General features: G+C 35.2%; 1 protein-coding gene across 3 annotated transcripts; it reads left to right on the top strand.

Moving 5' to 3' along the window:
* The first annotated feature begins 1,043 nt into the window (after positions 1-1,043).
* Positions 1,044-25,853, top strand: LOC114273154 (uncharacterized). 3 transcript variants are annotated; one of them, XM_082894559.1, is made up of 19 exons: positions 1,044-1,898; positions 3,435-4,116; positions 4,212-4,300; positions 4,434-4,532; positions 7,581-8,289; positions 8,441-9,547; positions 11,152-11,308; positions 14,448-16,324; positions 18,058-18,196; positions 18,345-18,468; positions 18,558-18,641; positions 21,368-21,829; positions 22,091-22,186; positions 23,917-24,081; positions 24,175-24,354; positions 24,611-24,724; positions 24,844-24,998; positions 25,355-25,399; positions 25,563-25,853. In XM_082894559.1, exons 1-18 carry the CDS (start codon positions 1,797-1,799, stop codon positions 25,374-25,376), a joined length of 6,363 nt encoding a protein of 2,120 aa, XP_082750685.1. In that variant the 5' UTR covers positions 1,044-1,796; the 3' UTR covers positions 25,377-25,399; positions 25,563-25,853. The 3 variants fall into 3 exon arrangements, with proteins under 3 accessions (XP_082750685.1, XP_082750683.1, XP_082750686.1); XM_082894557.1 differs by having other exon boundaries at positions 24,816-24,998; XM_082894560.1 differs by lacking the exons at positions 1,044-1,898; positions 3,435-4,116; positions 4,212-4,300 and having other exon boundaries at positions 4,435-4,532; positions 7,540-8,289; positions 24,816-24,998.
* Positions 25,854-27,000: the final 1,147 nt, after the last annotated feature.

The raw sequence follows: 27,000 nt of genomic DNA, 5'->3' as shown, positions 1-27,000 counted from the left end.
GACTAATAATTCGGAGCTCCACTTTGCAAACAAATACGATTTTAACAACGCACTAGCAAACCTAATCCGAAGGCCTGCCTCTAAAAAGAAATAAAGTCTTAATACTCAAGGAAATTAAGTAGTCTTTGTTTGAGTAATACTCAAGGATTATTTTCATACATCAGACAATTAGAGCAGGTTTCGGATGATCTAAAATATATTTTTTGATTTTTTTTGAAAAGATATGTGAAAAAATAGAAATGAAATGTGACAAAAAAATATAAAAAATAAAAAGTACACTTTTATAGGAGATGCCAAATAATGTCCTTTATAAATCAGATAATTAAAAAATATTTTAAATGATTTAAATAAGTATATTTTTTAGTTTTTTATAAAAAAATATATAAAAAAATAAGAAGTAATGGGATTTAAAAAAAAAACGTTTTTAGAGGAGATAATGCCTTGCAAAGAAAAGTATTCTCACATAATTCGATACCACATAGCATCACTGTAATGATTGTTTGACCTTTAAACAAATCTAGGGTCCTTACAAACAGAGCATTTTTTCTATGATTACATAGAGCAAATCAGAACAAAATTAGAATAAGAGAAAGATACCAATTTCCTCTATCATTTTACATATGATACTTCCCCACTAACTACCAATTCCTTCATCTTGACTATTATTTGCAATTCTCACCTCTTCTATGTTATATGTTTCACTACTTCCAATTATTAGACCCCTACACCCAATGACCATAATTTATTGTGCTCAAACCAAACATCACTATCATTATCCCTATCCCTATCCAGGACAAAGTTTTCCACCCCTTTTTGGTAAGCAAAACTTACTCCAGGAAACTGTCCCCCGCGAACCAAACAGGAGGCATTTGTGGACCAGTTCCATCCTTTCTTGCCAACCAACCACCACCAATCATCAGAGAACACGTGTACGGGTTGAATACACTTTTTGGGATACCAGGTTGGCTCAATACAACGTAGGTCCACCAAATAGGTTCTGTCTCCACCAATCGACCAATACAACATGTACGAAGTCCTAGTTGGTTGGGCCAGACCATTTATGTTCTGTAGTCTGCGACACAGTTGATCATTATTTGAGTGGGTCCATTTCTTTTTTACGCGCGTCGATGATAATTGTCTTGTGACGCTACAGTCTGTCTCTTTCTCCCAAGCAGAGCTGTAATCACGATCGACGGTCCACCGCCGCTTGAAACAGATCGTACGGTTCGTGTTTCTTAAATCCACTACACGCGTCACGCTTTCATTTAGGTCAGCTTGCCTCGATGTACTTCCAACAGGTTAGCTTTCTCACTGTTCATCACTTTCTCTCTCTAATCTCTAAAAATCCCTCTTTTTCTCGGTCTCGTCTTAGAAGTCTCTCTCTCTCTCTCTCTCTCTCTCTCTCACTCTCACTGTGTATTCCTCAATTCTCTCTCTTCCAAGCTCCACTGTACTCTCTCTGTATCTATTGATTATCTATCTCTCTCTCTGTATCTATTGATTTTCTCTATACTCTCTCTGTATCTATACATTTTCTCTCTCTCCTCTATCATTTTCTATCTCTTCTCTGTGTCTCTGTTTTGCTCTGCTATATATCTTTGTCTCTGGTCAATCTAGGGTTTCTTCATTATCAGATTCGTTTTTGGTCTATCTGATCTACTTGTGGTTCTTGCTCTGTTTAAGAGCCGTCTCAGTCGCCGTCGATCGTTGCTTGGGAGTTCCGAGGACATTTGAGACGCTATTCGATGGTTTGCGTGGTTTTGATCGAGAAAGGTTAGGGTTTTTGATTTTGAGATATGGATAATTCTTGGCAGATGAAATGTAGTTCGTCATGGCAGTCTTTGACGCCATCGATTTCATCGTCGTCACAACTGCAGCTGCAAGAGCCTCGAAATCAGGTAATCTAATGATTGTACTTGCCGTTTGATGATTGTTTGCATGCATTTTTATTTTTGATGAGCTTGAATGGTGAAAAATTGTGTTTCTGTTTATCCATAGTTGTTTGTGATACAATGTGGTAATGCAATGTTCTTCGTAATCTGAAACGATACAATTAAATTTGGATTTTTTTTTTTTTGGGGGGGGGGGGGGGGGTTGGGGGGTTTTGGTTTGGAATATGAAATGTTTGTTTATATAAACTGCCATAATATTATAAAATTGGGGAAAAAAGGAAAAAGAAAAAAAGAAAAAAGAGATATTTCTCTGCTCTCCCATTGATAAATGTGATGTTTTTATTTATTTATTTTGTCCTGGTCGTTGATTTGAAATGAGATTGCTTCTTTAGGGCAAACTAAGGAGAATCAGCTGCAAAGATAATCGTTGTTTGAAAATTTCCAATTAATGGATTAAATTGAAACTTGTATTTGTGTTGCAGGACGTGATTTGTTGTGTAATTGAAATGTGGTCTATGATAATTTTGGTTTGGTTGTTTGAATACATCTGATCAACATTTCCAATATTCAGGCATAAAGACAAGAAAGGTTGGTGAGGTTTTATATATTATGTTCTTTTGCAGTCACATCCTTTAGATGGGAAGTGGCGTCAATAAATTGAAAAACACTTTCTTTTTAATCAAAATTTTGTAAAATAGTTCTAGAATTACTTCTTAATTTCGTCGATTGTTAGTGACGAGGAACAGTTGAGGCTTCTTAGGTGTAATTTGATTTGTTTTGAGACAGTTTCAATATTAATCATGGGGAACTGCTGGATATGCATTGCTTGATTCTGGATAGTCTTGCCTCCCACTTCTATTTATAATTTTGGGGAAAGGATTTTCATGTTACCCAAATTGTGGGTGTTTTGTAGGAGGGTGGAGGAGTTAGTGAGTCAATTGTTACTTCATCAGTTCATTGTGAGGTGGCTAGAGATTTATGGAGTATACCATTTTCTATTTTTAAAGTTACATGGTTGATGAAAGATATTTTCTGTAGTTTATAATAGTTGGGCATGGGTTTAGGAGAGGAATGTCAAATCGAGAGGGTGACGAAAGGTTGGATGGCAGTGTTTCTATGCTTGATGTGGTAGATTTTGATATGTAGAGATGGTGATCCATAGTCTTAATAGAGTCATACTCTTCTCTACATATATTTTTGCCCCCATCATTTTTGGTTTGAAGGATTTATTTATTTATTTTTTGTGTGTGTGTGTGTTTTTTTTTTTTTTTCTTTTGTTTATTTATAGTGGAGTTGAGTTTTGGTTGTGTGTATAAGTTTCCTTTGGCTTTCATTTGTTTGCATCCTCCTGGGGTTGAACCCTTTCTGGAGGTGCGGTTATAATTTTTTGTGTTGGGCACTTTTCTGTGGAATTATTATTATTGTTGTCAAAGACAGGCATACTGTTTGTGTAATATTTTGTTCAAGGCATCACACATGCCAAACAACATGCACTTTTGCTACTGGGCCTAGTGAGTTTGAATCCTTTTCTTCCTCATATAGATGTGGAATGCTGGTCATTATTTTTATCCACATGTAACACAAGAACCAAGCCCTGCAGCCCGTGCAATTTTACAAGAAGCCACTGTTCCCAAGACATCAAATTTATGTTCCTCCAACTCAGGCCATGCTGACCTGGGAAATTCATTTTTGTCACTCCTTTCTGCACCACCATCGTTGATGCAATGTGATTTACAGCAATATTCAAATCCCAAGCCATTAGCTTCTTCTAGTAAAGTTCCTGTTAGTGGTAATAGTTTCACATTTGGTACTGCTGGAAGTGGAGTTTCACTTGTGCCTGCTGGGATATTTTCACAAAATCTCAACATTCAAAACCCCAAAACTGGAGCACATTTTGGTGCAGTTGTTTCATCCAGAGCAGTTGAAAATGCCAATTATGGCAGTGGGTATAGTTTGCTGGATGTTCTTCAGGCCGCAAACTTGAATCATCAGAGTTCGGAGTCTGCTAAGCCAGTGATCTGTCGCTCTGATGGCCGCAATGAGAGGGATTTTTCTATTCCGAGTGGGGGATGGTTTTCTAGTACGAGCCCTGCGAATGCTGGGAAGCTGCATGGCAATAGTACTCAGGCATCACAAAATACTCTATTAGAGACTAACTCATCTGTTTCTTGTCGCTCATCTACTCTTACAAGTGGTTGCCCTCGTGTGTTTTGTTTGAGTGCAAGTAAGTGCTCAAACCTTCATCTGTGATGTTAGTTTACTGGTACTCTTTTTCACTCGATATGCTCTTCTGTTCTAATGATTGTTTTGATTGTTTAGGTGGGGATTTGCTTCTCAGCAATACAGGACTTCTTGGTGTTGTTTGCTTGTGTCATGGTTTACATATGTCTATTGCTAAATTTTCTGAGGTAACTTTAGTGATTTCGTCTATCGGTGTAAACAGTTATAGGATCTGATATATTTTTAACACTCTGACTAATTGGCACATCTTTGAATGTGTATTTGTGTTGAAAGACTGTTCTAACTGCAATTACTATGCAGCATTCAGGTTTACGTGATGTTAACCCTGGGGATGCTGTTCATATGGACAGCGGTGAGACAATAGCTCGTTGGCGAAAGCTCTACTTCCAGAAGTTTGGGGTAAGATGTACATCTACTTTAACTATTTAGGTAGCGTTTGGTAGAGTTTTGTAAATGTGATTTGAGAGTATGAGTTGTATTTTGAGTTTGTGTGTTGTGGAATTATGATTTGAGTGTAGAAAATTTGTTTGGTAAAGAGTTTTGAAAATAGTTTTGAAAAGGGTTTTGATTTGAGTGGGGAATTATTGATTTGACGTTTGATATGTGATACAAAAATTTACAACTCATAACTAAACATACAACTCAAAATTATTTTAAAGCAGATAAAAAATTTTAAAAATTTTAGAAAATGTTTTTTCCGATTATATAAATCAATTGCAAAAAAAAAAAAATTCACTATTCCGGTCAACCGGCCGGACGACCGGCCGGACGTCCTGTCAGGTAAAATTTTCAAAAAAAAAAAACGCTGAAATGCGCGGCTAAGACAAAGCAAAGACAACGCTCTCTGCAGAGCGTTTGAAACGTGATTCCAAAACACTAAACAAACATCATACTATGGTGTAGAATCACGTTTTCAAATCACAACCAAACACAGCCTTAATTTTTTATTCTTCATTGAAAGACTTCAGCATGTCATGCTTTATTATAATAGGTATGCACTATGTTTGTCTGAAGCATGGATGGTTCCAGCATGTGGAATGGGAACAGGAACAGGAATAGGAATGTAGTACGCTACATGTTATATAATGTGTTACTATAGGGGTAGACTTGTATGGGTTGCACTATTAGAATTTAATGTATTTTTTGAGCAACTTTCTTAAAACAATTAGATATTCAATAAAATATGGTTATTTTATTTCAAATTGATTACGTAAAATACATTTCTAGAAGATTATAACCCCCCTTTTAACATTTTTCCTTGCCAAAGTTCCACTTTCTCTGGATTTTAGTTTCTTATATTTGATTTTTTTTTCGTCATTAATAAGGAAAACATTGATGAATTTATAGGAAAAATATTATAGGGTCACTACATTTACCATTATGGAACGAAATATACCATATTTGAAACGTGCTTACCAAAATGTATATCGCTAGGATTTTTTTTTTTTTTTTGGTTTTATATTTTTTGAAAATTGAAAACAAAAACTTGTTTGGTATATTGTTTTCGTTTAAAAAAAATGAAATTTATTTCAAAATTTTCAAATTTTTTGAAAACACAAAAAATGTGTTTTCACTTGTTTTTAAAAGAAGTTTTCATTTTCTCCTCTCATCCACCACCTCCAATCACCAGCTACCATCACCACTAGCCACCGACCAACACCACCCACCATTGGTGGTTGGAGAGCCCCGACCAACCTCCGACCACTCTCTGGCAGGTGGGTCGTCACCGTTGTGATCTTTGGCCACCTTTTGGAGTCCTTCCAGCCACCTTGTGACCTTCAACAACATCCAAACACTAACTTCAACGGACACCTCCGGTCACCCGCCCTACAATCGTCCACCCTCCATCTCTAGCCACCAACTCTGGCAACTCATCAAATATATTTCTCTATTTTTTTATTTGTTTTCAAAATATTTTTGTACACCAAACAAGTTTTCTTATTTTATTTTTTACAAAAATAAATGAAAACCCATTTCTTGTTTTTTGTAAACAAAAAATTGAAAACTGAAAACGTTAGCAAACAAGGTCCTATGTATTGGTATTTGTTAGTAACACTTGCTATGCATCTCTTTGTGGATTGCACAAATTAGTGTGTACATAGGTGATTACCGTATTGTACAATGTTTTCTTTTTACATCCTAAATTGCTCCTGCAAGGGTTTACCAAAAGTAGCATGCTGGCCAACACAGATCTTGCATGCTGAAATGTAATGAGACCCTTTTATATTCTGTTTAGATGTCAAACCTGATGAAATTAGGGGTGGCAATGGTGTGGGTCTGGGCTGATCCTAAACTATGATTTGTCAATTGACTTTGGAGTCGGCGTTTACCAACAACACATGCCTAGAGACAATGAGGGAAGTGACAGTGAGGGAGTTGGCCTTTCTATGGAGCTGGATTTCTCTTTTGTCTTCACACAAACATGAGGGAAAAGGGTTCATTATTTTATGTTAAAGTCAAGGCTGTAAAATGACAGTCTCTTGGCAGCTAGTAATGAGGATAACACTGGATACGTACTGGGCTCTCAGTGGCTTTATATAGCCTTTTGTTTTAGAAGCACATGTACTATTATTGCATGCAAGTTATGTTGCCTTGTATCTTTAATAGTTGGGTTAGGGCAGTGTATGCAACTCAGATCCTAAACTCTGTTGGACGCTTTTTTTGGAAAGGGCCGGGGGTTGTACTTGTCATAATGGTCTTTATCCTATCCTGGTTTGCCATCCTTTGCTTGTCAAATTAGTGGCAAGTTGGGGTGTGCTAGCCAACTACCATGATGAATTGATGTCTTGAAATGTGACCTGCAAGTTGCAATGGTTGAACTAAACCAATAGATGTCATAATTTCTTATTCCGTTGTTTCAGTGATTTATTTATTTTTCTTCTCTCCATGATTTACTATTGTATTTGGCCCTGATGTTTTAGCTATAATATAGTTATTTGGTACTAATATTTTTGCTGTAAGTTTTTCTTTTTAATTTCATTTTCCAGAACCAGTAGTATTGAAGTGAACTGATAAGTTATAAGGGTTTGTGCAGTGTAATGCCACTGAGACACCTAATTCAAACTTAGATAATATCCTTCGTTCCATGTGTGGTTCTGAGTGAAATTCTCTTCAATGGGGAATGCTAGATGAAAAAGCCTGTTGATATAACATGGCTTAGAGTCATTTGATGTTTCCCATAAACTATCCTCTGGTGCATTTCTCTGTAATTTGATGGTTTAGTTTGGCATTACATGTGCTTGCCCACATAAGTTAGCCACACAGAGACAATGTGGATTCATGATAATGCATGTATTTTGTCTACTAAAATTAAATTTTCCATGGTGGCTGATAAGATTCACTGACTGCACTTTATTCGTTATTTTTGGAATTGAAAACTGTATTTCTTATTGGCATGTGTTTGAAGAATCGAGAACAATGGGTGGTGATGTTTTTATGATGCTTTAGATTAGGGTTCCAGAAGATCACAATGGATGGGATTGGCCTGAAGGATTCTCAACAACGGCTGGTATGGTGAAATACAGTGCGAAAGCGTCCAACAACATGTCCAAAAAGTCTGATCTGTGTAATTTGGCTGGTTCTTCTGGAGGCTTAATAGGCTTTGGACAGCCTCAGAACAACGGTGCATATCTTAAGAAACCTAATACTGTTCCGAAATTGGCTGATGAGGTTTCATTTAATGGAAAACAAAGGAGTGATCAGGATAGTCATAATTTTTTGTGCAAAGGCTTGATTGGCTCTTCACAGAGCAATCTACCTACCGTAGCAAATAACCCGATTATGGGGTGCCCTCTATCAAGGTGTTCGACAATGTCAAAGTTTGTTGGTGTAAGGGATCCAGATAATGGTTGTCACTCTATTTCTGCTTACATTGATTCAATCACTAAGAGTGGACAATCATTCATTTCCCACCAAAACTTGCAGAACTCTAAATCATCTGGTAATGATTCTGATTCCAGCAGATTATTCAATTTGAAGGACGGGAATGTTGTGGACAGAGACACAGTTTCCTCAAGCTTTGAGCTGAGACTTGGGCAACCATCTCCTCAGAGTCGGACTTTAGGAAATCCTCTTTTGCCAGCCTTTAGATCTCATCTGTTTGACAAATGTGGTGATCCCCAGAAATCTTTCTTGCCAGAGCAGTTGATTCATAAAAGTGCGTTCAACAATGTTTTCTTTAATTTTGTTGTCTTTATAGGATTTGTTATTTCATCATAAAACTACTACTACTAACTTTTTGGGGTGGGGGGTTGGGCGGCTGCTAACCACTGTTTGAGTGACTATTTCCAGTTTTATAAATGCACCAGGCAATTCCATGGTAGTGGAGGAGCGCAGTCAACATCTTCAGCATGCAGCTGGTTCATCTATTTCCAGTGGAAGAAGAGGACAAAGCCAGTTGAATCTCGTGAATGATGCACCTGGAATGAATAATCCAAGAGATGCTGCTATAATAGAGCAATTGAAAGGTGATGTAGATAGAAGTTTGGTCCTTTCAATGTTACTTTCCCAATTTAAAACTCCTACTGATGGAAGGATGCAGTCTAAAGCTGCTAGTGGTGTGATCGATGGCAATCATGTTATGACTGCAACACCACATTGTGAATCTCATATTGCCAAATATGACCCAACTAATTTTCTGTGGACTAGAGGCAATGCTATAGAAACTCCACTAAACATTAATAAATTGGATCTTCAAAAGCATGTGGACAAAGGAAAAGAGGTGGCATTTGTTGCTGATGGCTTGCGCATTGCAACTGAACCAAACTATGAGTTTCACACAAAACATATGGAATGTTCAACTAATTGTAATGGAGTTGGTAGAACTGGTCATCCTGGTTGTTTAGTGGCACATGACAAGAGTTCTCATCCATACCTGTTATCTGGAGTGCCACCTGATGTATGTAATGCCAGAAATCCCTTCAACCATTCGGGGAAGATTCCTTGCCTTGGGTTCAATCGACATATGGATCATGTTTTCCTTGGGTCCATGAGTTTGCCAATGGATTCTGGACCAACGTTGCCTTTGCAAGCAGTCTCAGTTGGGTCTCCTGTAACAACTTCAACCTCTGTATCAAATACGTCTCCAGCATTGTCAAACAAAGAGTGCAGTGGTATAAGCCCGTATTTGGTGGATGAGAATTTGAGAATGCTTGCATTAAGGCATATAAATGAGTTATCTAATCAAGGACATGCCAATGCTTCCCATGGAACAAAACAGGATCAAGGGAGACTTGACAACTCTTGTGGTGAGAAAATACAGCGTTCTATTACTGATCCATCGGCATCAAAAGAACAATGGCATGGCCTTGCAGTTAGCAGTAAACAGGTTGCTTCTGAAGTTGGTGTGAAATCACTCCAGTCTGGTTATAGTTGTTGGATGGTCAGTGATACTCAAACTCTAGCTCCTGCATCAGGTATATGTGCTGTTACTTTTCTTTTATTTTTTGCTCTTTTTTTTATTATATATTTTTATATTTTTCTTCCTCCACTGGTGATGAAATCTATTTTGGGCTGCAATGAACTGAACTGTTTGAGTAGCTTGGGCTCTATGTTACTGGAACATGTATTGTTCCTATACGTGCAATGTGAACGTGGTATGCCGCATGCTCTAAAATGTGGTATGGTAGGGGTATTTTTGTGTAGATTACACTATTAGAATTGAAGCTACTTCTATAGGAATTTCTTTTAATGATTAGACTTCCAATAAAATATTAATTGTTTTTTTGAATATGTAAAAACACATTTTTAGGAGCATTATGACCTCTTTTTTTTTTTCCTTTTTTTTTTGTTTGCATTCATATTTTATCCTTCCAAAGCGCCAACTTTTCAATAATATATTAATTGTTTTTTTGAATATGTAAAAACACATTTTTAGGAGCATTATGACCTCTTTTTTTTTTTTTTTTCCTTTTTTTTTTGTTTGCATTCATATTTTATCCTTCCAAAGCGCCAACTTTTTCTAGATTTTAGTTCATTATATTTGATTTTTTTCCTCATAAGGAAATCTTTTAAGGAAATAAATAAGTAAAAAAATTGGGATTGCTTTGGATCACTAAATTTATTGTTTTGGAACGAAAGTGTACCATATTTCAAAAAGTGAGTTCCGAAACGTAAATTGCCAAGGTATTAGCATCTTCTGGTAATATTACTTGGGTATGAGCTTGTTCATGTTTATTCATGCAGTAAATGAACCAAGCTTGAGCGTTAGTTTCAAGCTTGTTCAATGAATGAGCTGAGCCCAAACAGTGCCAAGATAGTTCGTGAACATTGAAGCATAATATCTATAAAATATGATGTATATGAAGTGTGTGTCTGAAGTGATAGGACAGGTACACAACAACAGTCTACTGGGATTCTTATGGTCTTGCTTCTTCCCCATATATTATTTCTTCTCCATTATATGGTAATTCATCTAACAGCTATCAAACAAATAAGGCTTTTGAGGAGACCAGTTGTTATCATGCATTCCCTCAAAGAAACCAACATTGTATGCAATGGACTACTTCGGAAGTTCATGATCTCTCTTATTCTCTTTTCTTCAGTTTCTTGTTCTTTTGTTTTCAGTTTGGGATAACATATTTGGAAGAGAAACTACTATGTTAAATTTGAATGGAAAGCTTAATATGAGTATGTCAGAGAAATTTTAGAGTAAAATGATTTATTTTCTTTATCCTCCTTTTCTCAAATACTTCATGAGAATGTTGTTTGTACCATCATGTTCTTAAATAAAAGAGATCCTGACCTTAAGTTTTCAAGATGTGTTTGAATGTTTCAAATTTTTTTAAAATTTCCCCTTTTAGATCTAGGGTTTAACTTTAAGATTTAGGTTAATGGAACCGAGCTTGAACACAACTCTTGCCTAAGGGAGCAAAGCCCAAATTAGGCCAGTACTGGCCGTTCTCAACTCAGTTCATTTGAAGCCCTAAAGATTTTTAGATATTTTCTGCTCCTGAATTTTTGTATTCCTGTTGGACTAAGTATCCTAATTGGGTTTTTTTTTTTTTGGGTGCTTGTCTAGGCTTGAATAAGTGGTGTGGTCTCTCAAATTTTTCACCAGGGACATCATTACATAGTAAAAATATTGAAATGCAGTTTCAGCTCTCTTGTGATTTTCATCGAAGTGCACAGTGCCAGCTCTCTTGTGATTCCCATCAACATGCACAACCCTCGGGGAGGTAAATTCAGATTATTTTACTATATCCTGTTTCTTGACATTTGATGTTTCAGTTAAATTCATTTTTATATATATAGGATTCTGATTATCTTTGTAGATTCTTCTTGGGAAAAATTTCAGTGATGAAATGATATTGTTATGCCCCTTGAAGATGGTTGTGTTGTTTATTGGACAAGTTATAAGGAAGCTTTTCTCTCCCCCCACCCCCCCCCCCCTCATCCCCATTTATGTTATTGGAAAGCTATGTTTGTGTGTATGTGTTCTTTTTACAAAAGAGGCACATTAAGTAGTGCTACTTATATGTTCAAGATGAGTAGTTATTTTTTGGCATGAAAGACAATTCATTGGGCTGGAAAAAAGAGGCTGTTTCGAAATATTGAACTTGCAAAAAGATCTGGTAATTTTCTGAGTATAGGATTGGGGTTATGGATTTATATCTAATGGGCATAGCTTTTAGTTAAGGTCCAAGTAATTATTATGTCAGGATTCCTTGACTTGAGGGTGAACTGAAGTGATGAGGTAATTATTAATTGAGGAAACTTACTTGGGGGGCCAGTTGCTGTAACATTTTATGTATAACCAATGCAATAAATATTTTGGGGAAATTTCAAATATTAGTCTCTCTCTCTCTCTCTCTCTCCTTTAATTCGATTTCTGCCTTCCTCTTATAGCATAATTATTGACTCATTGCTTGCAACATTTGTGATGCCTTGCTGGCAATTGTAGAATCTGTTTGAAAATCAGGTGGTGCAAAATCTGTCCTTGACTAGAGTGCTTCCCCCACACATCAAATTTGATTATTAGAGCTACTAGATCTGTTTAAGACGTGAGTTACATTTTTCAGCGTGATTACAATGGAAAATATGAAACAAAGCTCCAAGATCATTGTGAGAAGATCCAATACCTTGAACATGCGGTCAATGATTTTCAAAAGTTTCAAAGAAATTGATTGCTTTTGACAAATTTAAAATATGTCGGATATTCTGTTTTTTAAAGAACTGAAGATTATGATGAAACTTGTCATGTAGAGCAGGAAGGTAATGCTGAGGAAACATAGTTAATGATTGATGTACTACTTGAGAAAACGAAGTAATGAACATATTGCCTGACCTAGGGTAGTCAGGGCACTGGATGTGAGCTCAATTGGCTTCCATGTTCTGGAAAAGTGTCAACGAACTTTTAAAATCACAAATCACATTACTTGTTGACTCTATTATCCTCAAGTATTTTAACAACTTAAATCAAGAGGCGAATATTCTAGCATTTGGAAAACTGATGTTTTTAAGATGTGGGCATTAAGGATGAATTCTTGGGCTTCTGAACGGAAGTAGCTAATTTATTTTCAATCAACAGATTTAATTTTTATGAAGTCCTGGTTTGGGTTGGGTTTATTGATTTTGTTTCAATTGGGCTTACATATTGATTTACTTGTTTGGGTTCTACTTAATAGGCTGCTTTCTATTGTGTGTGTGGTCCCCCCCCCCCCCCAACACACACAAAATTTCCAATTAACATTTCATTTTTTCACTTCCTAAGTGTTTTTGTTTATACTCTCTTTTATTTATTTTTGTTTTAAACCTTAAGTCAAGACTAAAAACAAGGTCTAAATAACTATTAAGTAGAACCCAAACAAGTCAAAACTAAAAACAAGTAAAAACATAATAGAACTATTGAAAAGTTGGTTCAGACTCTAAGGTCTAAGTAATTGCTATGTTAGATTTGCTTAAGGGTGAAGTTACTTGGTACTGAAGTAATTGGTAACTAGGGAAACTTACATGGGGACCAATTTACTAAATAACCATTTGGCCTTGTTCGATAACTGATATAAGATTTTTAGGTACTGTTGGGGATTGGTAATACCATGGGATTAAGTTCAGGATTAATAATACTCATGATAAGGGATGATATTATATAAATTGTGGGAGCACTTGTACCATGTTTGATTAGGTTAGGATATAGCATGTGATAAGAGGGGAGAATTATTTTAGACCATTGGATGGAGTGATGTGACTAACCTCATGGCCATGGGATTAGTAATATCACGGGTGGTGGTGTTGCTAATCTCACCATTTTGTGGGATTAATACCATGCTACTAAGAATCCCAATCCCGTTTCCGAAATAAACATGATATTACGGGACATGAAAAAACATGTGGGGCCCCATCGTATTACCAATCCCCTCTCCAAGCTGGCAATCAAATGAGGTCTTTATTTATAGCCTTATGTAATAAAGATTTTGGGATGACGGTTCCATGATTAAAAAAAAATTAGAAAATAAGAAATTTTAGTTTTTCTGTATTATTCTCTTCCTCCAGGAAGCTTCATATTTGGGCTTTGGTTTTAACCTTGTAGCTTGTGATATTCTAGTCATTCTTGCTGGAAATTGTAGAATCTGTGGAATATCTGATTGTGCAAAAATTGGCCTTGGTATGTGAGTGTTTTTTGGGTCCACTATCATCTGTAGCAGTAAGATTCTCTACTGTGCTACATCAAATGTGGGCATCAAGTGTACAAGGAAAATCACTTTGCTGGTGAGTCAAAATTAGGAATGTAGATTTCACTCGTATATCACATATTTTTGGCAAAATAGTTGTCATTTCGAGAGAATTTGGTTGTGAAATACTGCATGATACTAGAGAGTCTGTCTTTTATGCATGATCTGGGATTCTGGAGGCATATGCTTTGCTTTCGTGCAGTGCCAAAAAAAGAGACACTGATTTTCCCCTCATCATTTCATGACAATGATAGCATGAGAAATTAAATTAGGTGAACAAAAAATAGTGTATGGTTAAAGTATTTAAGGTTGATAGGTTGTAATTACCATGATTCTTAACAATTGTAGAGGTATAGTATAGCTGCATTGTTCTTGGAGAAACAGGCGAGATTTTATAAAGAATGATACAGTGGTCAATATTTTGGGATATATTCTTTAATCTATTGATAATTTTGTGAATTTAAATTCATATGGCATCCTGTGATATTTAATAAGGCAATCCATATTTTGGGCTATTTCCTGAGGTTTTATTACATGACTGTATCTACTGCAATGAATGGAGGTGCACACTTTATGTTTTATCATTCATAGGCTAACTGCACCTTTCTCCTTAACAAAAGCTTCTAAAACTTTTTTAACATCTCAGATCTGGAAGAATTGATAATGACATTACTCCTCCAAATGAACATGGAAAATGTTGTCAGAGAGTACCATACACATATTTCCAAGGCAAATGTGGCTGCACTGTCCAGACAAATTGTCAAGGGGGTAATCATAATTCCAAAGGGGAAACCTTCAACGGTGCCTCCAAGGAAAGGACTGGAAATGGCATGGCCTCTATGTTCTTTGATCCAAAGTTTAAAGAAAATTCTACCTTTCCTAAGGAGAAAGCTATTTCCTTTGATCAAAGTGGAAATTTGGAGGGTCAAGTGAAGAAGAAAGTTGACTCTCATGATTTTCAGTGGAGAGATGTGCCAAGCAAGGTGACAAGGATGTGCAATGTGGCATGCAAAGATCGGCCAGCTGATTTATTGGATATGAGGGGAAATATCGGGGACCATGTTGCTAATGCTCCTACTAAATGCTTTAACAGATCTTCCCAAATTGCTGATGCTGCTACTAAATGCTTTGACAGATCTGCCCAAGATGCTGAGTCCTCGAAAGAGCATGAGGTGTCTAATATTTCTTCTGGGTGTTCTGCCCCTGCTGTTACTCAGGCATCAGTGGAGTTCAATAACTTGGACTATTCTACCATTGAAGCTAGAGGTAAATGTACACAAAATCTTGTAGTTGATGAAGGATCAGTGATTGATAAATGCTGGTCATCTGATGATCCACCTGACAGTGAAAGTTCGGAATTCTTTGGTTTTGCATGTAAATTCAACTCAGCGAATGAAGGATCTTCCAAACCGTTACCTAATCAATCATCTCGTAGTCTTATTGACGAGCTTAGGCTTAGAGACTCATTAATATTGAAAAATGTCAGAAATCAATCCCTTACTGGGCTTTCCATTCTTGAAAAGAGGAATCATATACAAAATTTTGAGAAGGGTTTCAAATCTGCAAAGAGTAAACGGCCAACAAAATGGAAGATGCTAAATGCATCATTTCCTGCCTCTGTTTTTCCTTCAGTCAATGAAGAATCTAGAAAATGTATTGGTAGTAGTGCTCTTTGGCACTCCCAATCATCCAAAGATGAGCCGATGTGGCTTCAACCTGACCAAGGAAGGCCTCATAATTGTGCTTGTTCTGTTGGACCTAATTTCAAGCAGAAATCTGTGTTGTGTTCGACCAAGATCATCTCTCGTAAAAGAGCCTTTCACAGATTTCACAATGACAGAGAGGGGGGAAATGATCGGATTCAATTAAATGTTGATGATGATCGTCTTGAAGTCCCTGAAAACTCTAGTAGGAAAAGGTTCAGATTGGATTGGACTTTTCCATCTACTAAGCCGTTCCAGATGCGAGAGCCACATCATGCTGATACTGGAATAGTTGCAAAATCTAATTCAGCTGATTGTATGATAATCTCTTCAACCAAGCAGGTGGGTATATGTGAAGGGAAGGTGAGGCCTATAGTATGTGGAAAGTATGGTGTCATTTCTAATGGTAATTCATCAAGACCTGTGAAATTTGTTCCTCTCAGAAAGATTCTTAAAGCAACTAGAAGATGTACACTTGCTGAAAGCCAATTAAAATTAACTTCGGTAAAGAAGTCAAAGAAGAGAAATATTAGAAGAAGCAATGAATGCATTGATAAATTCTCTAATTTCAAGGAGAGAGACAGTGAAGGTTATGATGACACAGTATGTAAGGAATTTGTTCCTGACAGTTCTATGAAGGAAACAGAGACACGCTTCCCTGGGTGTAAAGAGCTTGATGATGTACCACATACATTGGAGAAAGAAACAGATGACGGAAGTGAGAAAGATCGTAGAATTCTAGACAGTTCTGTTGGCACTCGATTGAAGCCAAAATGTAAAGAAGTTCGCAAGCGCAGCCTTTATGAGCTGTCAATTGAAGGTACCTTTAAAATCATTAGCCTCTGTTTCACATCTGTGGGAAAAAGAAAATTGTAAAATATTAAGCCATGATAGAATTAGCGGAGGAAAAAATTTCTTAGCCCAGGCAACTAGTGATTTTGTGTTGGTAGGAAATAAGCCCTTTTGTCATACCCTGCTACAGCACCTAAATATGGTTTTAAATAATGGTACCGGTATATGTAGCGATGTCTACGATACTGTTATATATTGTTCGGTATCAGACAATCGGTCTATATATTGGTATCGGAAGTCCAAAATCCCGATAATTATTGGTTCAGATTTAAACCCATGCACCTAAATTATAAAAATAGAGAAAAGAAAAAGGAATTTCCTTTTGATATTAAGTATGATTTAATAAAATTGAAGGTACTCATACAATCATTAGCTTCTATTTCACATGTGGAAATAAAAATTTCTCAAAATATAAGGTCGTGATAGAAGGAAAAAGACATTCTTAGGCTAGGCGATTAATGATTTCGGCTTTCTCGTAAATAATCCCTTTTGTCATGCACGGTTGTGGCACCTAAATTATAAAAAGAAAGAAAAGAAAAAGTGAATTTTTTTTTGGAATTATATATGGTTTTAAAAAATAGGCGTTGTGTGTCGTTAACATGTATCAATAGGCAGTGTTTGAACTATATGAAATCTCTGTTGAGAGTGAAATCTGGGACCAATTTAATTATATAACCAATTGAAAGGTTTCTATTGCATTTTCTTCTTTTTCTTATTTCCACTCTCTATTTCTTTTTCCTCTCCTTGTGCCTTTACTTTTTTTACTGCTTCCAACTATCACCTATAATTGATTTCATAAAAGAAGAGAGCATATAATTAATTTCCATCGAACTAGGGCGCCAGTGTAAAGATAGGACAGTTGTATGGAACACAACAATCCTGTATTTATGTTTTTGGAGGAGTACTTTCATACGAATACATTGATGTTGAGAAATGTACTATCTTCAAGCTATTTTTTTTTTTTTTTAAAAAAAAAAACTTATTTAAAAAAAAAGAAGAGTAAATACACTTGGTTTTTGGTTACTCACAAAACAGACTATAATAATGAAACTGATAACTTTGCAATCATTCTAGTGACTATATTGGTTTAATACACACTTTCTTTCATGGTCCCCGAAGTAACAGTGCACTTTTGCACAAGAGTTCAAAATTTGGTAATTTTGTGTACTTTGCACTGTTCCACTGACATAGAGGTGTTGTGGATCACTTTCTTTCATGGTCTCCAACAAATTAGCAGTTGGCATTTGCATTTACGTTCGTTAATTTTAGGCATGTGTACACTAATGTTATGTCGACTAATGTTCAAAATGTTGTTTGTGTTAAAGAAATTTCTTATGTACCATAATTTGTTCATAAATCTGGCCAGCTAATAAGCAAGCCATGATGATGCTTTGATTTACATTAGTGACTGCCCTGCTACTTTGGTCCGCCTAGTTCCTATTGCAGGTGACTTTGGCTCCCTAGGTAAAGCTGACAATTAGGTAGCATATTGGCTCTCTCTAAGAATGCTGAAGATGGTAAATGTAAGAATTACGATTCAAATGTGGAAGAACAATACTGGTCATTAAAAGATATTTTCCCCCTTTATAGTGTTATTTTAAGTTCCATTTGTTTATCATACCATATTTTAATTGTAGTTCCATAATCTCTGGCCCCTTGTAATGTGCTTTTTTATGCAAATGATGTTTTTTCTATCATCAGGGAAGGATTCCATCTGTGTAGATACTCCTGCTCTTAAGGCCTCAAAATGTGTACCACAAACAAAATGCAGATATCTGGCAAAGTTTTTAAAGAATGCTGATGATGGTAAACATAATGTGGGTGGAACATATAGTGCCAAGTAAGCAATCCAGTTATACCCTTGTATCTTGATTAATATTTTGCTAGTCTAGCTTATATACTGATAGCAGAATGTTTATCCTAGCTTTCATCCATGAATTGCAATAGTTTAATCATGAAGATGCTGATCATTTTGGGCTATGGTTCAGATCCACTGAAATGCACCAGTGCCAGTCCTCTATTTCAGATTTGGATGCATTCTGCTGTGTTTGCGGAAGTTCGAATAATGATGAAATTAATTGCTTATTGGATTGTGGTCGATGCTTAATCAGGGTATGTAGCTATACAGATCATGTTTAACTTAAGTTTTTTCCTAGTTTCTGTTATGATTTTGTAAGATTGATTAGTGTTATGGTGAGTAGGTGCACCAGGCTTGCTATGGTGTTTCCAAAGTACCCAGGGGTCGTTGGTATTGCAGACCATGCCGGACAAGTTCCAAAAATATTGTAAGTTATCGTGTGGTTCACTCCTTCACAAGTTGCTCCCTTTTGGTTTTTGGGCATCATGTTCATTATTGTGCTTTATTTATTCTTACAAGAGAGTTTTGTATTATGCAATTTTGTTGATTTTTATTTTAAATTTTTTTTTATTTTTGTTAAAGTATTTGCATCAGTTGAATTTGTATTTGATTGGTCAACCCTCAGTGGAAACTGTATTTGTTTTTGGCAGTTGAAATTTGTCATGTTTCAGTGAGATATGGTAGGTAATTTGGATGGTCCACACACGGTTGAGTAATTTTTACAATACATTATTTTAACAATATTGTCTCTAGTTGTTGAATCTTGATCACCGACTCATCTAAAAGACTAAGCTGCATGTAAAGAGCCAAACACACTTAAGCAGGGTGCACCAACACAGAGTAATAGGGATAACAGGTGAACCCACATTGGTAACAAGACTTGAACCCAGGACCTCATGGAACCAGAGCTCTAATACCATGTTAAGTAACTAACTGTCCCCAAAACATAAGTTATTACCTAAGAAGCATGGACACGGACACGTGACACGACACGAGTACGACACGGACACGCTGACACGCTAATTTTCAAAAAATGTAGGACACGACACGTGAGGGACACGCATGAAATATGTAATTTTATATATTTATTATATGTTATATATATGAATATATCATTAAAAAGATAATAAAAAATACAATATGACACTAATTCCTATAAATATATATAGTTTTTGTTTTATTATTGTATCTTAAGTTGTTTTGTTCAAACTTATAATTAATTTCACATATGTCTAATCGTTAGACACTTGTATTTAAGCGATGGACACGTATGTCCTTCAAGTGTCCAAAGAGTGTCCAAGTCTTTAAAAAAATTTAAAAAATAGGACACGTTTTGAAGAGTGTCGGACACGTGTCCTGAGAGTGTCCAAAGAGTATCGGTGTCCGACACGGATACGACACGAATACGTCACCTTCTTAGAAGTGTCCGTGCTTCTTAGGTTATTACTATTAGAAAGAGAGGTAACTATGTTATTCATGTGTGGTCAAACCTTAGTTGCACAAAGCGGGAGCGGGAGCGAGAGCGTGGAATCGTAGACATTTTAAGAATCTTTAGTTGGGAGCGTTTGTATATATTTTAAATAATATATAAAAATATATTGTAAGATTATATTTTTTTTATGGGACTATACATGTTATAAATAAATAAGAATTATAAAAAATTATATGTTAAAATATTCTAATTATATACTTTTATTATATATTTTTTAATTTATTCTAAAATATTTTTATTACTTTTTTATCTATTTATTCTAAAATATTTTTGTTAAAAATTATTTATTTTATGTTATTTTCTTAAAAAAATAGCATAATAATATTAATTCAATAAATATAATATATAAATAAATACACATAAATTTATAAATATTATATATAATATATAAATAAAAACATATATTTATAAAAAAAAATATATATATATATATACATTATACGTATTATATATACATCTTTAATCTGAGAAGAGAAGATCAGAGAGAGAAACGTCACGCGAAGACCAGCAAAGAGGAGAGAGAAGTTGCGATGGCCTGTGTGCGACTCGCGAATACCAGCGAAGAGGGAGACGTCGCGAAGACCAGCGAAGAGGAGAGAGAAGTCGCGATGGCCTTTGTGCGACTCGTGAAGACCAGCGAGGAGTCAAATATATATATATACATTATACGTATTATATATACATCTTTAATCTGAGAAGAGAAGATCAGAGAGAGAGAAATGTCACGCGAAGACCAGCAAAGAGGAGAGAGAAGTTGCGATGGCCTGTGTGCGACTCGCGAATACCAGCGAGGGAGACGTCGCGAAGACCAGCGAAGAGGAGAGAGAAGTCGCGATGGCCTTTGTGCGACTCGCGAAGACCAGCGAGGAGGAAGGGAGAAGTCTGCGATGGCCTGTGTAGGTCTTGCGATGGCCAGCGATGGAGCTCCGACTGAGAAGAAGACAGATTTGTGATCAGATTCACGTTTCTTTTGCATCAAAATCGCGATTCTTCAACGAATTTGAGTTAGAAGTGCAGAATCGCGCTTCTGACAAAGAATCGTGAGCAGCATGAACGATTCCTGCTACTAAGGGTCAAACTCCTTTATAATTAAATTTATGGGGTAGGCAGTAAGGTTCAAACACATGATCCATTGCCTACTATGATACCATGTTCTATTTGGAAATGTACTCAATAATGTATATCAACAAACACTATATATTTATGTATGAGTAAGCATTGGATAGTCAATCTATGTCTAGAGTTTGGTAGTAAATAAAATATGAAAAAAGGAAAAAGCACACATGGCTAATAATATCTAATTTGCATAGTTTGTCTTGTTTACAAATATATTTAGCACTCTATGGAACTAAGTTGAGATAAATAGTAAATTGGACTCTCTCCATGTGGACATTGATTTTTTGTTTTTTTAAATACAAAATTTATCATGGTATGACAGCTTGAAATTGGACCTTTTGCTAAATAGCTGTTCTACATGTACTTGCTAATCAACCATTTTTTCACTTGATTGAATTTCTCCACTGAATTTCATTTGTTACCAGTTTCTGTTGCAGAGTGATATATATGTTATGCATGCAAATATTTTTTTAAATTTTTTTTCTCTTTATATGTTTGTCTTATACTTGTCTAATGCATCAGAATTCATGGCTCATTGGCATTAGGTTTGTGTTCTCTGTGGTTACGGAGGTGGTGCCATGACTCGAGCACTACGAAGTCGTAACATTGTGAAAAGCCTTTTGAAAGCTTGGAACATTGTTACAGAATCTGGGCCTAAGGATGTAATTTCACTTTCTGAAGTTTTGGAGGATAGGTTCAGCATGTTGAGTACGTCAACATCTGGACATGAGACCGATTCATTTCCTGTCATCAGACCTGTACCTATCCAGCCTTGTGCGGTATTGAAAATGGATCTGCAGAAACAATTGGACTCTGTAAAGACTTCACCTTGTTCTTCTAGTAACTTAAAGGTCAACAACAGCATAACAGCGGGAGTTCTTGATTCAACTGTTAAGCAGTGGGTTCATATGGTTTGTGGACTCTGGACACCAGGAACACGCTGCCCGAATGTTGACACCATGAGTGCTTTTGATGTATCTGGTGCTTCTTGTCCTAAAGCAAATGCGGTGAGCGTTGAGGTTCTTAATGATACCTGTAAGGCTAGAGTAGGATTCTTGATGGTTCATCATAATATTGTCTGTATAGTGCACCTGACCTGGCAGCACTTTCAAAATTTGTCATTTTCCATTTCCAAAATTTTGAAAATGAAAACCAAGAACTTGTTTTAAAAAACGACGTGGTTTTTGAAAATGATAAGGAGGCCCTTAGCTGCTCATGTTTTCATGGTTATATACAGTACAACTAATGTGTTTTATTATTTTTTCCAGATTTGCTCATTGTGTAACCGATCAGGTGGTTGTTGCATACAGTGTCGCGTTTGTGATTGCTCTGTACCATTTCATCCTTGGTGTGCTCACCAAAAGGTTTCTACTTCTTTTGATGCCCAACTTTCAGATTGGCTGGTCATTTTTTTTTTGGATGCATGCTTTAAGTCCACTTTTCACAAATTTAGTTTTTAAAAAATAGTTGTTTTACTTTATTGGCTAAATAGTAATGGTTTCTTTTAGAATAAATGCTTTCTTTCGTAGGTTTTATTTGTAATGAATGATGTAATAGTTACTGTCTTAGTAATTTAATTTGTTAGCTTTTCGTTTCAGCCTTCTTTTTTTTCTTTCTTTCCTTTTTGTGCATGGAAAGAAAAGATGGGCAAATTTGCAATTTCACATGGAGCACACCTTGGATATTTATAAACTTTTTATAAGTCAAATCAAGTTTTTATTTTATTTATTTATTTAATTAATTATGTAATTTTGTATATTATTGGTTAGACACCGTTGGGCATATTTACCAAGCTCTATTTAAGCCCAAACCTTTCGCCTACCTATTGTCCTTCAAATTAACAATAAAACCGCTAAAAAATTATGTTTAGGCCCTTCAATCATGCCAATTCTGTGAATCCAGCAACATTGAGACTTTTTAAATTGAACCAATTTAACCTTTCCTCTTAGAAGATGCTAGAAGTTTTCTTCTACCTTATAGAACCCTAACCCTAGAACCAAAAAATTTATGACACTTCTAAGAATGTGTCCTGTCCATGTTGGATCCTCCCCGACACTTGTTGGATAGGCATCCAGATACGTCATATTGCTTTTCTGATTTTTTTTGGGACATTCTTTAGACATGGACACGTGTCTATTGCTTAGACATACATGAAATACTTAGGAAGGTTCAAAAAATAGCCTGGGAGCCAATGATTAAAATCCAAATGTGTATTTTTACTTATTAATCCATCCTCTATAGGTTTCTTAATTTTAGAATTTCTAAGGGTAAACTAAGGATTTATTATTCACATTTTGTTTTAAATATAAAGGATTTGGAAATTGATTTCTTAATACTTGATGCAATAAAATATGGATGCATTTTATTTTGTAGAAAATGAATTATTTTTTTATTAGTTTTATGTATACATGTAAATATATATATATATATATATATATATATTTGTATTTATTTGTTGCCATGTCCCTATCTTATTATGCTTTTCTTTTTCTTTTTCTTTTTCTTTTTCTTTTTATAAATTGTAGTATTGATGTGTTTGTATTGTGTCATATCCGTCTCTTGTCCATGTCTGTGCTTCTTAGCCATGGAAACTTTCCACGACAATAACAAAACCCACCACAATTCCTAATTTAGACAACCTTAGTCCTTAGTTACCTAATCTGTCCAGCATTGGTTTCCTTTATTCCCCACTTACTATGTTCATATTTACTTGAAGTTGGGCCTTTGAGAAGTTATGTTTCTGTGTGTTAGGCACATAATTTTACTAGACTAGATTTATGCCACTCGTTCATCTCTGAATTTTTACATTATGTGTGTAATTAGCATATGTTTTCGGAAGATTCTACTATGAATGCTGTGACCTATATAAGTTTGGTATATCCTGCTGTTGCCTAGGTGCATAGGCTAGCGCACATTTACAAGTGGGGCCTTGGCTGAACCTTGCCTAGACATTTTGCCAACCCTCAAAATTTTTTTAGTGTTGAGATTGCTATACTGAAGAAATAGTAAATTACTATTAGTAAAAGCAATAGGGGCTGTTCTTTTAACTATTTTTCTGTTTACACTAGTCACTTCGTAGTCATGTTGGGTGCAGGGTCTGCTGCAAAGCGAGGTTGAAGGTGTTGATGATGAGAGTGTTGGTTTTTATGGGAGATGTGCGCTTCATGCGACATACTTCCGGTGTGATTCAGATGGTGATCCTATTGGCACTGAAACTGGTCATCCTGGGGATAAAGAATACACATGTGCGAGAACAGAGGTATTATGTCAATTGACTGAAGTATTAGGCACATTTGCATATTAGGGAACCATGATTTTCTGTACTCTTAATGTTAATTTTCTTTTGATATAGGGTTACAAAGGTCGTAAACGGGAAGGCTTTCGTCATAATCTTCCTAGTCAATCTAACGGCAGTGGTGGATGTGTTGTTCCACAAGAGCAATTAAATGCATGGCTTCACATTAATAGGCAGAATTCACGCACCAAAGGGCTTCCAAAGCTGCCAAATTCAGATGTTGAGTATGATTGCCGGGTATATACAAGTTCCTTAGATTATGACGATTGTCATCTAGTGATTGAATCAACTTTGAGGAAATTATGTGCTTTACTGTAGAATTTAATCTATATCTAATGTAATCTGTGCCTACTTAATTTCTTTCTAAGATGTAAATGCAAATAGGAATTGTAGGCAAAGAGTGGGGAGTGCTTAGCCTTTAGTTCAGTTGCTGAATGCTCCAATTGGCCTTGTTATAACTGATCTAGTATATGGCGTTTTTCTTCACTTGCAGAAAGCATATGCTCATTATAGACAATCAAAAGGTTGGAAACATTTGGTAGTATACAAGTCAGGCATACATGCTCTTGGTCTCTATACATCCCAGTTCATTTATCGCGGTGCAATGGTTAGATCTTTTCCATGGCATGAGTTGAAAAAATCTATTCTTGTTACAATAAGCAAATTCGTAAGTTTGTAAGCTTTCTTTTTGTGTTTAGGTTGTTGAGTATGTTGGTGAGATTGTAGGGCTCCGTGTGGCTGATAAAAGGGAAAATGAGTATCAGTTTGGAAGAAAGCTTCAGTACAAGAGCGCTTGCTATTTCTTTAGGATTGATAAAGAGCATATTATTGATGCCACCCACAAGGGAGGGATTGCTCGTTTTGTTAATCATTCATGCCTGGTAATTTCCTCTCTTCCATATATCGACTTCTGTTTGTTTTGCAAAAGTTGAGCCATAAGTTAAGAATGTATGCTTTTATTCCTTCTGTTGGTTAATGATCATTATTGGTATATCTGATTGTTAATTAATCTTGCTGTGTATGTTTTGGGAAGTCTTGGTCACAAATTCCCAGTGAAACATGAAGTAGATGTAATCAATTTTAGAGTTCCTCTAAATCAATTGTTTTGACATATGTTACCATTGGCTTTCCGAAACTTTTGGTAATGGTTCTTTTTTTCTTTTGCTTTTGAAATCCTTATTTTTTAAATTTTCTTCGACTCATTTTTCTTTTGTTTGTTGTCAATTTACATGACCAGCCAAACTGCGTTGCCAAAGTAATTTCTGTGAGGAGTGATAAGAAGGTAATGTTTGTTCTATTTAATGTATTAGATGGTAGTATAATAGCCAATATAGGCCATTCCTTCTTGAAGTTGCATCCGAATATTTCCTTAGTTTTTTAGCTGATACTAGTAGATTCTGGGGAAGGTCAAAAGACCAAATCAGTATTGGTTTGTGTGCGTGCAGGTTGTCTTTTTTGCGGAGAGAGACATATACCCTGGAGAAGAGATAACATATGACTACCATTTCAATCATGAGGATGAAGGGAAAAAAATTCCATGTTTTTGTAATTCCAAAAATTGCAGGCGATATCTAAATTGAGCGAAGGTGATGATTTCCAATCCTTGAATGAAACGCTTGTTTTCCAGAACGATATCAATTTGTGTGTAGGTGTCAATCTCGGGCTTGTAAGTTGTATCTGCATCAGGTTGTGCTTTAAATGTTGTATCATATTGGTACAAGTTTCTTTGGTTGTCACCATGGGCGGGTTCAATTGAGCCTCTCAACTTTTTTTTTCTTTTTTTTTTTCAGAATTATGTAGTATTATTTAAATTTTTTTTAGAGGTTTTTATAAATTGACACTATTAAAATTACTTTTTTAAAAAATGGATTTATCAACGACAAAAAAATTTGTTTAAAAAAATAATTAATTCTATGCTTATTATATTTTTATATCATTTTTTGTTTAGCACGAATAATTATTTATAGTTGAACATTATAACAATCATTCTGTATGTCACACATTAGATAGTAAATAAAATATGATGCAAAAATATGGCGAGTGTAGTCTTGTTGACATAATAAATATCATGATATCATTTTTTTCGGAATAATAGTTTTAAAAAAAAAAATCATATTTAATTTTTTGTTTAAAATGATGTAATTTAATATAGATTTTTCACTTCACAATAAAACACCTATGAAACTATTTTTTATTTATGACATCATTTTTGTGATTTTTTCCTGTTGGTATAAATTTTATATATAAATAGAGGGATAAAAGATAGTTTTAGTCTTTAAAATGTGTGTTTTGTTAATTTAGTTTTTCTTGTTTTAGTTGTCATTTTAGTCTTGAAAGTTATTAATTTGAATCAATTTAGTTTTATCTCTAACGTCAGTTTATATTGATAACAAAAAAAGTATCTAATTCTCAGAGAAAAGATAGTTTTGGTGATTAAAGTATGTGTTTCTTATCATTTTAGTCTCTCAAATTTAAGATTGTCATTTTGGTTCTGAAAGTTGTCATTTTGAGTTGGGATCAAAATAATAAAATTTAAAATTTGAAGGACTAAAATAACAAGAAACGCATATTTATTGATCAAAATTATTTTTTATTCATATTCATAATGTCAATATAGACGGACATTAGAGTTAGGATCAAATTGACAACTTCGATGATCAAATTATCAAAATTGAAACTTAAAAGACTAAAATGAAAAATAAAGCGGGCTGTAGGTATTAAAACTGTCTTTTATTCTAAATAGACTTCTTTTAAAGCACGATTTTTTTATTTAAAAAAAAAAAAACCAGGCAATATATTATTCCATCCGTTCCAAATTAATAGTCATTTTTAGGGAATTTAATTTTTTTGATAATATAATTATTGCATTTTTAAAAAAATAAT

The sequence above is a fragment of the Camellia sinensis genome, chromosome 11 (genome assembly GCF_055761805.1).
Source record: "Camellia sinensis isolate YWXY chromosome 11, ASM5576180v1, whole genome shotgun sequence".
Taxonomy (NCBI): Eukaryota; Viridiplantae; Streptophyta; class Magnoliopsida; order Ericales; family Theaceae; genus Camellia; species Camellia sinensis.
Note: the sequence above shows the minus strand (reverse complement) of the source record. Positions and strands in the feature narration are given on the sequence as shown.